This window comes from Pseudorca crassidens, chromosome 16 (assembly GCF_039906515.1).
Source record: "Pseudorca crassidens isolate mPseCra1 chromosome 16, mPseCra1.hap1, whole genome shotgun sequence".
Lineage (NCBI taxonomy): Eukaryota > Metazoa > Chordata > Mammalia > Artiodactyla > Delphinidae > Pseudorca > Pseudorca crassidens.
Genome location: NC_090311.1, coordinates 59,092,796 through 59,112,225, shown reverse-complemented (window position 1 = coordinate 59,112,225; position 19,430 = coordinate 59,092,796). Strand labels below are relative to the sequence as shown.

At 39.0% G+C, this 19,430-nt stretch overlaps 1 protein-coding gene across 24 annotated transcripts in view; it reads right to left on the bottom strand.

Annotated features, from left to right (window-relative positions):
- The window catches only part of USP54 (ubiquitin specific peptidase 54), a 149,316-nt gene that overhangs the window by 49,945 nt on the left and 79,941 nt on the right, over positions 1 to 19,430 (bottom strand). For 23 of the 24 annotated variants that reach the window (XM_067710528.1, XM_067710521.1, XM_067710527.1 and 20 more), the window contains one exon: positions 11,527 to 11,619. In XM_067710528.1, the coding sequence (XP_067566629.1) occupies positions 11,527 to 11,619 (93 nt within the window). Of the gene's footprint in view, positions 1 to 11,526; positions 11,620 to 12,891; positions 13,757 to 19,430 lie in introns of those variants that run through there. The other variant, XM_067710542.1, reaches the window with a different exon arrangement.

Here is a 19,430-nt window from a genome sequence, read left to right as displayed (position 1 = left end):
CTATTTTCTTGGATGCAGTGCAAAAGCAACAAGACTAATGACTAAAAGCAGGTGCTTCCCCATCCATCTCTCTTGGATCAAGTAGCAAACAATTCTACCCACAGGAGCATATAATTATTTGGATTAGTAAAAACCACGTAAATAAGATAAAAGTGCCATAAAGACAGAAAGTCTTTGTGCTTTGTCATCTACAAATGCAGCTGTTGCTTAAGTTCTTCCTTTTTTTCCCCCTAAAACACAGACTTTGTCTTTAAGGAGGGAACAGCTGTCTATTTCTCTCTCAGAATTTTCTATCTTTGCATCAAAAAGAAGTCATGAGTAGAGAAGATACAGGTCAAGAAAAAGGGCTGTCACTAAATTTGATGCTTTATGGGCCCAAGGTCTTTGAAAAGTGCCCCAGTCAGCAGTTCAACTCATCCCTGAGAGGTGTCCAGCAACACCTTCTACAAAGGCGTGACACATGTTATACACTACTACTAACTCAATTCTTAGAGTTTCTCTTCTTGATCTAAGCTTCCCAAATCTATCATTTTGGCTTTCATAACTATCCCTTTTTTTCCACACCTCCTGTAAATCATAGACCTAAATAAACCATAAACCTAGATGTGGCCAATCGAGTCTGTTTGTAAACACAACCCTTTGAAAGGAAAATAAAGGAGCTACTCCTTGAGAGTCACTGACTGCTGGAAAATAGAACTTTCACCCTAGATTTGTATGTTCAAAAGAATGTTGAACGTTTTCTTTCAAGAGGGGAAAGAATATTGAAATGTTTACCATTTTGGCATCCAAACCAGTAACACTGGATTTTTAACATTTTATTGCCAAAAAGTTCAAACAGGGCTTCCCTGGTGGCACAGTGGTTGAGAGTCCGCCTGCCGATGCAGGGGACGCGGGTTCGTGCCCCAGTCCAGGAGGATCCCACATGCCGCGGAGCGGCTGGGCCCGTGAGCCATGGCCGCTGAGCCTGCACATCCGGAGCCTGTGCTCCGCAACGGGAGAGGCCACAGCAGTGAGAGGCCCGCGTACCGCAAAAAAAAAAAAAAAGTTCAAACATACAAGGGTAGACAAAATAGCACAATAAATTCCCATGTACCTATCATCCAACCTCAACCATTACTAACCTGTGGCCAATCTCATTTCATATATACCACCCACCCTCCTCCCAGATCATTTTGAAACAAATGCCAGACATTATTCATCTGTAAATATGTCAGGATATGCCTCTAAAAAATAAGAACCCTTTTTGTTTAAAACATAACCATATAACAAACCCTTTCTCTAGTGTTCAGTGATTTTTTTGTGATATAACAGAATCAGTGATTACATCTCCCCTGACAAGTGTGAGCTGCAACTCCCAAGGTTTGTAGTCTATGAGCTGACCAAATACGTGTTCTTCAAATTAAAGTTGTTAACAACTTTAGTGACAATTCAGTGACAATTCTGAAGTGACATTTATGCAGTAAAAACAAAAGGAAAGGTACCTATGTAAAGTGATGGCTATGTTAATTAGCTTGTTGTAGTGATCATTTCACAATATACGTATATATCAAAACATCAAGTTGTGTGCCTTAAATCTCATAATTTTTATTTGTGAATTATACCGCAATAAAACTGAAAAAAACACTTAACCATAATACCACTACCACACTCAGAAAAAGGTATGCAGTCAGTTTAACAGAAATTCTTGCTCCAGGAAGAGAAAGCAGAGAACAGCTGGCCAGTTTCTCTCTTGAGATTCTTTAACCTTATGTCTTAAAATAGCTACCTTCTAAACTTCCTTATTAGAAAATTACCCACATATCCTATATCAGTCCGTTTAAATCAAATTCAGTTACCAATACCATATCTCCCCATGAGTTTAGGGCTTTATTTGCATTCAATTTATAACCCAATACCTTGGACTTACAGTGGTGAAGCAAAAGACCATCATAAACTTACCTTTCACACGCATTCCTGCTACCTATGCAAAAATGACACCCACATACACAAAGGCAGAGACACAGATAGAAACAACAAGACCTCAAGACAGTGGACAGACAGAGACAGGCCAAATTCACCAGGGAATAGTATTGCTTTTAGTGGGAAATCATAAACTAATATTGAGATTTATAAAAATGTAACAGTCATTCTGGAATTTTTGCCAAGATCAGAAATGTAGGACCTTAAAGATGACCAACAGTATTCAAATCAAATTTTAAGAATCAATATCAAAGCCACTTACCCCACAGGGGAAATAAAAAGGGGGACCCGTCTGGACATGAACAAAGATTTTGAGATTGTATAAGTTTCAGGTTCTGCCATAAACTCTGGAAAGAATCATGATGATCTGCTATATTTTTCCTTATAGTCATACCCCTCTATTTGAAATACCATGTAAAATTCTGAACTCCAGAATTTTTAAAAGGATAAGAGCCTGAGTTTTATACTATCCAAGTTATGTCAATGACTAAATTAGTCAAGAATATTTAGGTACAGGGCTTCCCTGGTGGTGCAGTGGTTAAGAATCTGCCTGCCAATGCAGGGGACAAGGGTTCAAGCCCTGGTCCAGGAAGATTCCACATGATGCAGAGCAACTAAGCCTGGGTGCCACAACTACTGAGCCTGCGCTCTAGAGCCCGCGAGCCATAACTACTGAAGCCTGCACGCCTAGAGCCCATGCTCCGCAGCAAAAGAAGCCACCGCAATGAGAAGCCCACGCACCGCAACGAAGAGTAGCCCCAACTTGCTGCAACTAGAGAAAGCCCGCACACAGCAGCAAAGACTCATGGCAGCCAAAAATAAAATAAATTAATTTTAAAAAAAGAAGAATATTTAGGTACAGCCTAATACAACTTTAAGAAAGGTTAACCAGGGCTTCCCTGGTGGCGCAGTGGTTGAGAGTCCGCCTGCCAATGCAGGGGACACGGGTTCATGCCCCGGTCCGGGAAGATCCCACATGCCGCGGAGCGGTTGGGCCCATGAGCCATGGCCGCTGAGTCTGCGTCTCCAGAGCCTGTGCTCCTCAACGGGAGAGGCCACAACAGTGGGAGGCCCGCATACCGCAAAAAAAAAAAAAAAAGAAAGGTTAACCAAAAGACCACACAAATATGTTCATATCACATAGATAAGCATAACAGGAAGGAAGTTCAATTCAAATGGATAGGTGCATTAGACATAAGGACATACCTTCCTTATGTGAGGGCTATTTATTACTAGCTAAAATTTCCAGGTAACATACTAGAAATCTAATTTCCTGGCTTAAATAAATAGCCAGTCTAGGATAATGGGTTTACTCCTCTGATAGTGGCCATGACTATAGGACAATGAAGAACCTTCCATTCCTACAGTCTACAAAAAAATGACCAGACTAATTCCTTATACCACATTACTCGATATGTTTATGCTTCAGTCCCCAGTAGAGGAATAGCTACATGGTACACAATAAAAAAATATCGAGAGATTTGTTCCCTGAACTCTCAAATTTCCCCCCAATTAACAAGTGAGCTATCAGCAGAACACAGACTTTCCTGCCCCTTCACAACAGTCTTACTGTTCTACAGGTACAGACTTACATTCCAGGACCCCTATATACAAAAACCTATTTCCTACCTACCTACCTCCATCACCACCACCATTCCCTGGCTTTTATTCCTTATACTAACATCCTTTAAAAAAAATCACTAATTGAGAAGGTTTGTTGGATTTAATCAATCAATGCAGCATTCTTCTTTGCCTATAACAAAAAACACTCTGTCCTACATCCTGGCACTGTAAAGCCTCTAGTACAATCCCTGGAAGGAGAACAAAATCTTTGTGGCATACTAAGTACAGAGGACGGATTTCCTCCTCTGGACAGAGATAAATAAATAAACCAATACCAAAGTCAAGTCATACCCTGGGGGCCAGGGTGTAAGAGCAGACTCAATATGAATAATAAATCAGAGCTCTGGGCTATAGGCATGACAACAGTTTAGGTCAGGAAAAATCTTTCAGTAATACTAGGTGGGAATAAATTTGGTATTTTAGAAGGGACAGGGTAATTAGCACACAAATTTCTCTTTTTTTTTATAAATTTATGTTTTCATTTATTTATTTTTGGCTGTGCTAGGTCTTCGCTGCTGCGCAAGCGCTTTCTCTAGTTGCACGGTGAGCGGGGGCCACTCTCCATTGCGGTGTACGGGCCTCTCACTGCGGTGGCCTCTCCTGCTGCAGAGCATGGGCTCTAGGCACGCGGGCTTCAATAGTTGTGGTGCACGGGCCCAGATGCTCCGCGGCATGTGGGATCCTCCCGGACCAGGGCCCGAACCGGTGTCCCCTGCATTGGCAGGCAGACTCTTAACCACTGCGCCACCAGGGAAGTCCCCCACAAATCTCTTCTATTTGCTAAGTCAGAGTTGAAATGCATTGCAGTTCAAAGTAAGCAGAAAGACAAACTAACACAAATTCTTCATTAATAATTTGCATGCAAGATTTTGAGACTGTAATTACTTTAGGGACTTAGTGTCAAGTAACACAGAAAAGAAAAAAACAGTATATTTTACAGGACCAAAAGAAATGGATTATCATAAACATTGTGTACAAACCACCAAAAAGTACTGGATGCAACATATACTATGGTACCAATGAAGATCACTAGGCACAGGACTACTGGCAGACGTTCATAGAGCAGAAGAAAAAAACAAAAATATTGAAGAAGACATGATCCAAAAGGTATTCACATAAGGCCAGTAGTAAATGCATTTTAAGTAAACAACTGCAGAGAGAGCAGGGACACATATCTTTCAGCCAGACTTGGAAGGGCAAATCCTTCATCCAAACATCAGATTAAGGGAAAGTTAGCTAGCTTCTGACTCATCAAGGAACATGTTTGTGTTTCTTTTTGTACTTAATAGTAGGTTCTAGAGATAAGCAATTATGCTCTAACATAAAGAATTCTGACTTTATAAAGAACTGGCAAGTTTTGCAGAGTACTTCAAATTCAGGAAGTTTGGAATCTCTTGTTTTAAAAAAAAATCTAAGAAATAAGAATTTTACAAATCAAACAGCATTAAAGAATGCAAACAGGTCATGAAGTATCAGCAAAAAGGAATTCTTATTAGCCTCATCAAATATTCCTTCTTTTTAAATAGGAGGCAGAGAAAAATATATATAACTACACCCATAGAGAAAAAAATATATAGAATACACCCACACTGGGACACCACAAAGTTAACATGTAACTTAATGGCAGGATACCAGATAACTGCTCTACAGACAGAATCCCAGACTTTGACTTCTTACGTCAGCAGATCTTTCCCACCATCAACCCCCCTTCCTGCCTCCCTCCTCCCCTCCCCCACATCTCTCCCTTCCTTTACTAAATGAGGCATGAAGGCCTAGATTAGTAAACTTAGTAAAAAAAGTATGAGACCAAAAGTCACAATATGAAAATCTCTATTAAACAAGACAAGAGTGAGAGCGAATATAAAAGACAGAAAGAAAAAGAAAAGGAAAAGGCAATACCCTAAACTCCATAACTAAAATACCAAGAAGTACTAAAAGACTATATGAACCCAGAAAAGTTGTGTTTATATTATGGTCCAGGCACTGTAAGGAACACCAAAAGAAAAGCTGGGCCACCTTCCCAAAAACCCATTCAGCCATGCTAAACACTGTTAAAATCAATTACGGATGTAGATATAGTATTTTTAAAACTTCATGAAGAAGATAAATTTCTGAAAGGCAGATGTGGTTTGGCTTAAAAGGGATGTGTTATTGTTCTGTTTATTGTTATTATTTTTGTTATTATTTTGGGTGCCAAGGGATGCAGGCAAAGTGAATGACATCTGTCTGCAATGCAATGTCTAAGAGGCATGCATAGTAAGTATACCATCTGCTATCATAGATGAAATGGAGTGCCTGGGGAAGGAGAGGAAGGGAAAAGGAAGTGTGAAATTAGTTTTTTAAATGTCCATAATCCTGCTTTTCTAAGTGATTTAAGAGACAACTGGGAGGCACTTCAAGATTATAAGAAGGTAGTAACTTCAAAATAGCACTCCAGGGCAGTCTTAGGTTAGAACAAATGAAATAGGAAGATACTAGAGATGGAAAGGCAATTAAGGGCCTGAAAAAAAGAAGTACTCTTTTTACTAAAACGGTGGGCAAAAAGACCTATTACTAGAAATATTATAGACCAGAGAGGAGGCATAAAGAGAAATGATAATTCCTATGGTGGAATTCAGGCTATTTTCAGTTTTCCTCTTTACACTTTAGTATACTTTCCAGAATGACTGCAGTATTTTTCTATATTTATAATAAAAATCATCATTCAAATAAAGAACAAACATGATGTGTATACACAGCCAAAGAATAATAAATAAATGCCCATGTGACTGCCACACAATTTAAGAATGGAAAAATTGAGTTTGAGTATCCACAAATGATTATACCCTACCCATTCCACCTTCCAGAGGTAACCATTATCCTGAATTTTGTGAAAATCATTCCTTTTTTCTCTACAATTTTATCATATGTATGTATCCCGGAACAATATGTTATTTATTCTGCCTGTTTTGGATTTGTATATAAATGGAATCATAGTTTAGCAGTCTTCTGTGACTTGCTTTTTTCATTCAATATACAAATCTTCCTTGATTTATGATGGGGTTACATCCCAATAAACCCACTGTAAATTGAAAACATGCCTAACTTATCTACTGAACATCATAGCCTAGCCTAGCCTACCTTAAACTTGCTCAGAACATTTACATTAGCCTACAGTTGGGCAAAATCATCTAATACAAAGCCTACTTCATTATAAAGTGTTGAAAATCTGATCGAATTTATTGAATACTGTACGGAAAGTTAAAACCAGAACGTTTGTATGGGTACAGAATGGTTATAAGTGTATAGGTTGTTTAACGTCATGATTGTGTGGCTGACTGGGAGCTGAGGCGTGCTACAGCTGCCTAGCATCACAAGAAAGTATCATACCATATATATCACTAGCCCAAGAAAAGATCAAAATGCAAAGTAAGGTTTCTACTGAATGCATATCGCTTTCACATCATCAGAAAGTCAAAAATCGTTAAGTCAGACCATCGTAAGCTGATGGCTGTCTGTAATGCTTGTGTGATTAACTCAAAATGATACATGTAGCTGCAGGCTATCCATTTTCACAACTATATAGAAGTGAAATAAACTACTACTCTAGGAATAAACCATAATTTTTTAATCGATTATATTAGAGTTGGAATGGGTTGTTTCATTTTTCTGTAATCACAAAAAAAATACTACCTTAAACATCCCCAAACATATCTTCTGGTATGTATGTACAAGGAAGTTTCTTACAGCGAATATCCAGGAGTAGAATTACTGAGTAGTAGGGTACCTGCTACTTCAATTTTATTTGACAAATGTAATGACAAACTGGTTTCCTAAATAGTGGTATCAATTTATATTCCAACCAAAAATTTATGTAAATTCTCATTATTCTACCTTGTAGGTAACAATTTTATCTGACTTTTAAATTTCTACTAATCTGAAGGGTATGGTTTAATCTACATTTCTTACATTACTAAAGAGAGTAAGCCTATTTCATATGCTTAAATATCAATTGGGTTTCCCATTCCGAGAAATGCCTGTTTATGTGTTTTGTCCATTTTCCTGTTGACTCATTTTATTATTTACTTATTCTTCATGAGAATTCTTCTCTGGAGTTCTATGTTGGTTACCAGTCCTCTGTTGATTATATATATTGCAGATATTTTCTCCCAATTTGTAGCCTTGTATATTTATTGTCTTTATGGAGTCTTCTGATGAACAGAAGTTCTTGAATTTTCTATAGTAAAATGTATCAAGCTTTTTAACTTTGCATTTTTCATGTCTTATTTATTAAATCCTCTCTATCCCTTAGGCCATGATATTCTCTCATAGTTTCTTCTAAAACGAAGTATATTGTCTTTCACATTTTACTCCTTAATTCATCTGAAATTCTTACTTTTGGTATAACATGAAGTAGGGATCTAATTTCCTTTTTGTCTATACAAATAAAGAGTTATCTAAGCACGTTTATTGGAAAGTCTAAGAGTATAATTTTCAAATTAAGTGCACAATAATTAAAAGAATGCAAACAATGCCATCTAAAACAAAGTATGTGCAAATTAGAGCCTAATTATTTAACATTTATTTAGCACTGAGAGATTGAAAAGCACTTTAGGGAAAAAAAAATCAAATTTTTAATCTTCCAATACAGCAAAAGAGGCAGTGAAGGAAAATAAATCTAATGGATAGATCAGGCAATGATGTGATGAGGAAAGCATCAGAATTTCCACACATCCTCAGCTTATAAAAAGACCCAAAACACAGCCTTTGATCCACTAAGCCCATTTACCTATCCATCATAAGCAATTGCTTCTCTGAAAAACTCCCAAGATACAACCTCAGCCCCTTTAGCTTGAAAAACAACTTCCTTTCTGTAACTGGCTATTTCAGAAGGTGTCCCATAAGGTCTGGTGATTGGTTTCCTTTATCTTTCTGACTTATATAATTATATTGATTTATATTAAAGTAACAATTTGTCCCTGTGGAAAATGAAACATAGCAAGACTATGACAGCCAGTTCTCCAGAGTCCCATCTGGGTCAGTGAAGAAAATGGCACAGTCCTGACTAATCAAAGGCATGTCAGAGGGTCATGTAATTTCCGTCATCCCTTCTTGTTACAGATAGGAGTTTCCAGTTTCAGGAGATAGTTCTACCAGGGATTTCTCCAGTATTCAGATCTCTAGCAAGTAACTTGCCTTGTATTTTTGGTTTTAATGCCATGAACCAGACTCCCCTTGGACTTGCTGACCAAAGGACCACTATGTTTCTTGTTTATCTAAAGTTAGATACTTAATGCCAATGTACCTTTCAGAAAAATCAAGCCGAATGCTCTTTTGGATGGACTTCTGTCTGAATGGGCATAGTCAGAAATGTTACAACTGTAAAAAATCTGGTTTTATTAAAATTTCATATTTAAACTCCCCAATTAACCAATAATTTTTTAAAACATCTTTATTGGAGTATAATTGCTTTACAATGTTGTGTTAGTTCCTGCTGTATAACACAGTGAATCAGCTATATATAGACATATATACCCATATACCCTCCATCTTGCGTCTCCCTCCCATCCTCCCTATCCCACCCCTCTAGGTGGTCACAAAGCACCGAGCTGATCTCCCTGTGCTATACAGCTGCTTCCCACTAGCTATCTACTAGCTATCTATTTTACATTTGGTAGTGTATACATGTCCATGCTACTCTCTCACTTCGTCCCAGTTTACCCTTCCCCCTCCCCATGTCCTCAAGTCCATTCTCTACATCTGTGTCTTTATTCCCGCCCTGCCCCTAGGTTCTTCAGAACCATGTTTTTTTTTTTTTTTTAGATTCCATATATATGTGTTAGCATACAGTATTTGCTTTTCTCTTTCTGACTTACTTCACTCTGTGTGACAGACTCTAGGTCCAAACACCTCACTACAAATAACTCAATTTCGTTTCTTTTTTTTTTTTTGCGGTACGCGGGCCTCTCACTGTTGTGGCCTCTCCCATTACGGAGCACAGGCTCCGACACGCAGGCTCAGTGGCCATGGCTCACTGGCCTAGCCGCTCCGCGGCATGTCAGATCTTCCTGGACCAGGGCACGAACCCGTGTCCCCTGCATCGGCAGGCAGACTCTCAACCACTGCGCCACCAGGGAAGCCCAATTTCGTTCCTTTTTATGGCTGAGTAATATTCCATTGTATATATGTGCCACATCTTCTTTATCCATTCATCTGTTGATGGACACTTAGGTTGCTTCCATGTCCTGGCTACTGTAAATAGAGCTGCAATGAACATTGTGGTACATGACTCTTTTTTAATTATTAACCAATAATTTATATTCTATATTTTGCTAAAAGTTATAATGGTTCCAAACAAAGGGTGGAAAAAAAAAGATATTTGTGACCCTAGTGGCAAAAAGTTCAGAAGACTCAGTTATCTCTTTCCAGAAATATCTGCCTACCATGGACTAAAACTTCAAACTGATGTTGGTCAAAAAACTGTTTTGAGTCAGTTGTTGCAAATTTAACTGCGAAATTCTCCTGGATTTTTTGGTCACAATTCCTGCTCTCAGGTATAAAAGCAACTAAATTAATAATGATCACAACCAAGCATCCCTGTGACAAACCAAGAGTTCAGACTTCATCAGACTGAAAAATGACTCTAGAAGCTTACTCAGAACTTTGGCATACTCATCCAACCATAAATAACCCATTGTATATCAGGACCAAGAAAACAGCAAGGATGAGTGTTGGAAAAGTAATAGAGAATGGGCCCTTCCACATCCTAGTTCTTTCTCTTTAGCAACTTACCTAAAGAGAACTCTCTCGCATTAGGGCATTTTATTTGTCTCTAAATGAATCCTCAGTTTCATTTTATTCAGAAATGGAAAACTTGGAGTCAGATAATGGGGTACACAACTGATATAAAGAACCTATTGATTATTACATGTGATAATAGGAAATATTAGGGAATGGGAAAATGGGAAAATTTTAGTACTGGATTTTCTTTTTGTTGTTGTTGTTGTTGTTGTTTGTTTTTGGTGGTACGCGGGCCTCTCACTGCTGTGGCCTCTCCCGTTGCAGAGCACAGGCTCCAGACGCGTAGGCTCAGTGGCCATGGCTCACGGGCACAGCCGTTCCGCAGCATGTGGGATCCTCCCGGACCAGGGCACAAACCCGCGTCCCCTGCATCGACAGGCGGATTGTCAACCACTGCACCACCAAGGAAGCCCTGGATTTTCTTTTTTTAATAAATTTTTTTCTTTTTATTTTTGGTTGTGCTGGGTCTTCGTTGCTGCACGCGGGTTTTCTCTAGTTATGGCGAGCGGAGGCTACTGTTCATTGTGGTGCGCAGGCTTCTCATTGCGGTGGCTTCTCTTGTTGCGGAGCACAGGATCTAGGAGCACAGGCTTCAGTAGTTGTGGCACACGGGCTCAGTAGTTGTGGCTCGGGGGCTCTAGAGCGCAGTCTCAGTAGTTGTGGCACATGGATTTAGTCACTCCATGGCATGTAGGATCTTCCCAGACCAGGGCTCGAACTCATGTCTCCTGCACTGGCAGGCAGACTCTCAACCACTGTGTCTCCAGGGAAGCCCCCTGGCTTTTCTTAATAGAAAGAGTTTGTTGCTAAATTTAGCTTTAATAGACAATATTTAATTCCATGAAAAACAGTTGGTTGTTTATTCTTTCAAAACGAAAATTTAGTGTTAGCTTTTCGGATAAATACTCAAAGTCTAAGCAAGTTTAAATAGTATCCAATCACATTAAATAGAGTTGTATGGGCAAAAGGTTCAGAGAAACAGAATACCTAAACCAAGTAGTAGTTATTTGAAACAAGCAAAACTAATCATACTTATCCTTTGTACTAAACCACATGCAAATAATGCAGTAACAAATTCTTTAGCATCAACCTGAATAACCAAACCACCTTAATATTGATCATTAACCTAATGACAGTGAGAAGAAACAAATTTGAAGTATTTACCTTGAGAGCACAAAAGATGCAGGAATCTCCCATGCATTTGTGAGTTGTAAGCTGCCTAAAGCTACGTCTGAAGATGTCCAAGTGCCATAAAACCTGATGAAAAGGGAAAATACTTCATTATTCTACAAAAACCTCCCATTTAATTTCAAATTCAAGAAGTCAAGCAAACATAGGTAGACAATAGACATTGTTACTCCCAAGAGAAAAGCTCATTCTAGTGTATTAAAAAAAAGGTCAAAAACGGTGAGGTATCCAACCAGAGGGATAGGTGACCATATTCTGGAAAACACACTAATTCGAACATAAAGTAGGTCACACAGAGAAAATATGATACTAGATACATCAAATGTGATCCTAAAGAGGGAAGTTATGGGTTAAAAACTGCGGAATAAGGATTTATTTCAATGGTCCACACAGGGAAACCATGAATATTTTAAAACTTACTTAGAAGCTTGAATGGTAGTGTGGAATTTTGTCTTTGTTAGATTTCTCAATTTTTGGACCTTTCTGAGAGAGGTGTGACCTCCTTAAGTCAAGAGAATAAAAAAAATAATGGTGATATCAACAGTAATAAATCGGTTCATAGGGGGCAGAGTCAAGATGGCATACTAAGAAGACGCGGAATTCGCGTCTCTGCACAACTAGGGTACCTACCAGGCACCGGTGGGGGACCACGGACACCTAAGGGGACGGGAGGAACCCCCAGCAACCAGGTAGGACGTGGGGCATTGGGGGGAGTGAAGGGGGAAGAGAAGTGGAGAAGGGAGGGGACTGGCATCCCTGAGGGGCGGCTGGGGGAAGGGATCCCATGCCTGAAGGGGGAAACTGGGTGAGCATTGGGAGGGCAGAGGATCAACAGGGATCGTGGCCAGGTTTCTCCTACCCACTTGGGCTCCCAGGAGCCTGCTGAGATGCCAGGCCTGATCCTCTGCCCACTGAGGCCCCCTACAGCCGCACGGGCCTGCAAGAGTGGGAGGGAGGGAAGGGGGAGCAAAAGTAAAGGCTGGACCTCTGGGACTGGCAACCCTGAGTGGTGGCTGAGGGAGGGGAGGAGTTGGTACACCCAGCAGGGCCCACCCATGGTTAGGGGTCCATCAGCAGCAGAGGGGACCCTGAGGGAGACAATGGGGGAGGGGCACAAAGGAATGGAAGGGAACCGGGCCCGCACCTTCACTGTCCACTTATGCACCAGGGGGTCTATTGGGTTCCTGGGCCTAATCCTCTGCCCTCAGAGCCTCCCTCCTGCCTTGCAGAACCCAAGCCCCGCCCCCACACCCCCACCAAAGGTCCCACCTCTACACTCAGAGACACCTTCCAACACGCTGGGCCTAAACCCCACCCATACACCCTCACTAAGGGCCCTACCTCCAAACTCCAGAACTCCACACTTCAGAGGCCCTCCTTTCCACGTGCAGCCTCTCTCCTTCCCGTGCAGGTCCTAAGCAGAGGCCCCGCCCCATGTTTAAACACTGCCCCATCAAGGCCCCACCCCCAAGGCCTTTTACGGCTGAGTGGGTTCTGGAGCCTAGGCCCTGTCCCACACCCAAATGTCACTCCCCCACTCACCTATATCCTGCCCCACCCTAAACTCCACCCCTGCTAAGTTCCACCACCACCTAAACTCCGCCCACATAGCCAAGGCTTTTCTTTTTTTCCTTTCTTTCTTTTTTCCTCTTTTAGATTGGGGTTCTGTTTCACCTTGTTGATTCATTGTTGTTGATTCTTTTATATTTTTATTTTTCCTAATAAATCTTTTACTTTTTCTAATTTTACTATATTCTTTATACTTTGTTATTATTCTCTCCTTTTGGCTTGTTCACCCCACCCCTTTTTTTTCTTCTTTTTTCTGTTGTGGTTTTATTTTACCTTGTTGCAGTTGTTTAAATTATAGTTTTATTTTTCCTAATATTTTTTATCTTTCTAATTTAATTTTGTTTTTTACACTTTGATATTCTACTGCTCCTTTCTTTCTTTCCTTCCTTTTCTTTTTCTTTTTTTTTTACCACACCACGAAGCTTGCGGGGATCTTGGTTCCCAGGCCGGTGACAGGTCAGGCCCGACTTCCTGTGATGGGAGCTCCGAGTCCAAACCGCTGGACTAACAGAGAACCTCAGACCCCAGTGAATATTAATCAGAGTGAGGCCTCCCAGAGGTCCTAATCACAGCACTAAGACCCAGCTCTAATCCAACTGCCTGCAAACTCCAGTGCTGGATGTCTCAGGCCAAACAACCAGTAAGACAGGAACACAGCACCACCCATTAAAAAAAAAATCAAAGGACAAAAATATATGTTACAAACAATGGAGCAAGGTAAAAACTTACAAGGCCAAATAAATGAAGATGAAATAGGCAACCTACCTGAAAAAGGATTCAGAGTAATGATAGTAAAGATAATCCAAAATCTTGGAAACAGGATGAAGAAAATACAAGAAACATTTAACAAGGATCTAGAAGAACTAAAGAGCAAACAAACAGTGATGAAAAACACAATTACTGAAATTAAATTACTCTAGAAGGAATCAATAGCAGAATAATTGAGGCAGAAGTACGGATAAGTGACCTGGAAGATAAAATGGTGAAAATAACTGCCTGGGAGCAGAATAAAGAAACAAGAATGAAAAGAATTGAGGACAGTCTCAGACATCTCTGGGACAACATTAAATGCACCAACATTTGAATTATAGGGGTCCCAGAAGAAGAGAAAAAGAAAGGGTCTGAGAAAATATTTGAAAAGATTATAGTTGAAAACTTCCCTAACACGGGAAAGGAAATAGTCAATCAAGTCCAGGAAGCACAAAGAGTACCATATAGAATAAACCCAAAGAGAAACACGCAGAGACACATATTAATCAAACTGTCAAAAATTAAATACAAAGAAAAAATATTAAAAGCAGCAAGGGAAAAACAACAAATAACATACAAGGGAATCCCCATAAGTTTAACATCTGATCTTTTAGCAGAAACTCTGCAAGCCAGAAGGGAGTGGCAGGACACGTTTAAACTGATGAAAGGGAAAAACCTACAACCAATATTATTCTACCCAGCAAGGATCTCATTCAGATTTGATGGAGAAATTAAAACCTTTACAGATAAGCAAAAGTAAGAGAATTCAGGACCATCAAACCAGCGTTACAACAAATGCTAAAGGAACTTCTCTAGGCAGGAAACACGAGAGAAGGAAAAGGCCTACAAAAACAAACACAAAACAGTTAAGAAAATGGTAATAGGAACATACATATTGATAATTACCTTAAATGTAAATGGATTAAATGCCGAAACCAAAAGACATAGAAGGGCTGAATGGATACAAAAACAAGACCCGTATATATGCTGTCTACAAGAGACCCACTTCAGACCTAGAGACACATACAGACTGAAAGTGAGGGGATGGAAAAAGATAATCCATGCAAATTGAAATCAAAAGAAAGCTGGAGTAGCAATTCTCATGAGACAAAATAGACTTCAAAATAAAGACTTACAAGAGACAAAGAAGGACACTACATAATGATCAAGGGATCAATCCAAGAAGAAGATATAACAATTGTAAATATTTATGCACCCAACATAGCAGCACCTCAATACAAAAGGCAAACGCTAACAGCCATAAAAGGGGAAATCGACAGTAACACAATAATACTAGGGGACCTTAACACCCCACTTTCACCAATGGACAGATGATCCAAAATGAAAATAAATAAGGAAACACAAGCTTTAAATGACACATTAAACAAGATGAACTTAATTGATATTTATAGAACATTCCATCCAAAAACAACAGAATACACTTTCTTCTCAAGTGCTCATGGAACATTCTCCAGGATAGACCATATCTTGGGTCACAAATCAAGCCTAGATAAATTAAGAAAATTGAAATTGTATCAAGTATCTTTTTCAACCACAACGCTACGAGACTAGATATCAATTACAGGAAAAAAACTAAAAAATACAAACACATGGAGGCTAAACAATATGCTACTAAATACCCAAGAGATCATTGAAGAAATCAAAGAGGAAATCAAAAAATACCTAGAAACAAATGACAATGAAAACACGACAACCCAAAAGCTATGGGATGCAGCAAAAGCAGTTCTAAAGGGGAAGTTTATAGCAATACAATCCTACCTCAAGAAAAAAGAAAAATCTCAAATAAACAACCTAAGCTTATACCTAAAGCAATTAGAGAAAGAGGAACAAAAAAACCCCAAAGTTAGCAGAAGGAAAGAAATCATAAAGATCAGATCAGAAATAAATGAAAAAGAAATGAAGGAAGCAATAGTAAAGATCAATAAAACTAAAAGCTGGTTCTTTGAGAAGATAAACAAAATTAATAAACCATTAGCCAGACTCATCAAGAAAAAAAGGGAGAAGACTCAAACCAACAGAATTAGAAATGAAAAAGGAGAAGCAACAACTGACACTGCAGAAATACAAAAGATCATGAGAGATTACTACAAACAACTATATGACAATAAAATGGACAACCCAGAAGAAATGGACAAATTCTTAGAAAAGCATAACCTTCTGAGACTGACCCAGGAAGAAATAGAAAATATAAACAGACCTATCACAAGCACTGAAATTGAAACGGTAATTAAAAATCGTCCAACAAACAAAAACCCACGTCCAGATGGCTTCACAGGCGAATTCTATCAAACATTTAGAGAAGAGCTAACACCTATCCTTCTCAAACTCTTCCAAAATATAGCAGAGGGAGGAACATTCCCAAACTCATTTTACGAGGCCACCATCACCCTGATACCAAAATCAGACAAAGATGTCACTAAAAAAGAAAACTACAGGCCAGTATCTCTGATGAACATAGATGCAAAAAGCCTCAACAAAATACTAACAAACAGAATCCAACAGCATATTAAAAGGATCATACACCATGATCCAGTGGGGTTTATCCCAGGAATGCAAGGATTCTTCAATATATGCAAATCAATCAATGTGACACCATATTAACAAATTGAAGGAGAAAAACCATATGATCATCTCTGTAGATGCAGAAAAAGCTTTTGACAAAATTCAACACCCATTTATGATAAAAACTCTCCAGAAAGTAGGCATAGAGGGAACCTAACTCAACATAATAAAGGCCGTATATGACAAACCCACAACCAACGTCGTTCTCAATGGTGAAAAACTAAAACCATTTCTTCTAAGATCAGGAACAAGACAAGGTTGCCCACTCTCACCAGTATTATTCAACATAGTTTTGGAAGTTTTAGCCACAGCAATCAGAGAAGAAAAGGAAATAAAAGGAATCCAAATGGGAAAAGAACAAGTAAGCTGTCACTGTTTGCAGATGACATGATACTATACATAGAGAATCCTAAAGATGCTACCAGAAAACTATTAGAGCTAATCAATGAATTTGGTAGAGTAGCAGGATACAAAATTAATGCACTGAAGTCACTTGCATTCCTATACACTAATGATGAAAAATCTGAAAGAGAAATTAAGGAAACACTCCCATTTACCATTGCAACAAAAAGAATAAAATACCTAGGTATAAACCTACCTAAGGAGGCAAAAGACCTGTATGCAGAAAACTATAAGACACTGATGAAAGAAATTAAAGACGATACAAACAGAGGGAGAGATATACCATGTTCTTGGATTGGAAGAATCAACATAGTGAAAATGACTATACTACCCAAAGCAATCTACAGATTCAATGCAATCCCTATCAAACTACCAATGGTATTTTCCACAGAACTAGAACAAAAAATTGCACAATTTGTATGGAAACACAAAAGACCCTGAATAGACAAAGCAATCTTGAGAAAGAAAAACGGAGCTGGAGGAATCAGGCTTCTGAACTTCAGACTATGCTACAAAGCTACAGTAATCAAGACAGTATGGTACTGGCACAGAAACAGAAATATAGATCAATGGAACAGGATAGAAAGCCCAGAGATAAACCCATGCACATATGGTCACCTTATCTTTGATAAAGGAGGCAAGAATATACAATGGAGAAAAGACATCCTCTTCAATAAGTGGTGCTGGGAAAACTGGACAGCTACATGTAAAAGAATGAAATTAGAACACTCCCTTACACCAAACACAAAAATAAACTCAAAATCGATTAAAGACCTAAATGTAAGGCCAGACACTATCAAACTCTTAGAGGAAAACGTAGGCAGAACACTCTATGACATAAATCACAGCAAGATCCTTTTTGACTCACCTCCTAGAGAAACGGAAATAGAAACAAAAATAAACAAATGGGACCTAATGAAACTTAAAAGCTTTTGCACAGCAAAGGAAACCATAAAAAAGAAGAAAAGACAACCCTCAGAATGGGAGAAAATATTTGCAAACGAAGCAACCGACAAAGGATTAATCTCCAAAATATACAAACAGCTCATGCATCTCAATATCAAAAAAACAAACAACCCAATCCAAAAATGGGCAGAAGACCTAAATAGACATTTCTCCAAATAAGATATACAGATTGCCAACAAACACATGAAAAGATGCTCAACATCACTAATCATTAGAGAAATGCAAATCAAAACTGCAATGAGGTATCACCTCACACCGGTCAGAATGGCCATCATCAAAAAATCTGCAAACAATAAATGCTGGAGGGGGTGAGGAGAAAAGGGAGCCCTCTTGCACTGTTCGTGGGAACGTAAATTGATATAGCCACTATGGAGAACGCCTTAAAAAACTAAAAATAGAACTACCATATGCCTCAGCAATCCCACTACTGGGCATATACCCTGAAAACCATAATTTAAAAAGAGTCATGTACCACAATGTTCAGTGCACCACTATTTACAATAGCCAGGACATGGAAGTAACCTAAGTGTCCATCGACAGATGAATGGATAAAGAAGATGTGTCACATATATACAATGGAGTATTACTCAGCCATGAAAAGAAACGAAATTGAGTTATTTGTAGAGAGGTGGATGGACCTAGAGTCTGTCATACAGAGTGAAATAAGTCAGAAAGAGAAAAACAAATACTGTATGCTAACACATATATACGGAATCTATAAAAAAAAATTGGTTCTGATGAACCTAGGGGCAGGACAGGAATAAAGACACATAGAGAATGGACTTGAGGACACATGGACCGGGAAGGGTAAGCCGGGATGAAGTGAGAGAGTAACACTGACATATATAGACTACCAAATGTAAAACAGATAGCTAGTGGGAAGCAGCTGCCTAGCACAGGGAGATCAGCTCAGTGCTTTGCGACCACCTAGAGGGGTGGGATAAGGAGGGTGGGAGGCAGACGCAAGAGGGAGGGGATATGGGGATATACGTATGCATATAACTGATTCACTCTGTTATACAGCAGAAACTAACACACATTGTAAAGCAATTATACTCCAATAAAGATGTTAAAAAAAAATCTGTTCATAGTTTGTAACCTTGATACAATGTGATGAGAACAACACTTTACTTCTATGGTATTCCTCTCAAAAACCCATAACGCCAATATAATCATGAGAAGCATATCAGACAAACTGCAATAGTGGGACATCCTACAAAATACTTGACTAGTACCCTTCAAAATTGTCAAAATCATCAAAAACAAGGAAATTGTGTGAAACTGTCACAGCCAAGAGGCGCCTAAGGAGACAGGACAAGTAAATGTAAATGTAGTATCCTGGATGGGATCCTGGAATACAAAAAGACACTTCATAAAAAAACTCACGAAATCTGAGTAAACTATGAGTTCAGTTGAAAGAGAAATGGTGTAATATATAGCATAAATGCCTTAGGAAGCTCCTCTTATCTGGAAAACATTTAAATAGCACCATATATGAAAAGGCACTACTTTTGGAGCACCAGATTATAGCACACCTCCAAGGCTTCTTCATACTTTGGTGTCTATAGATAGATATTTCCAAAAGTTCTTTGAAACACATTACACTTCCA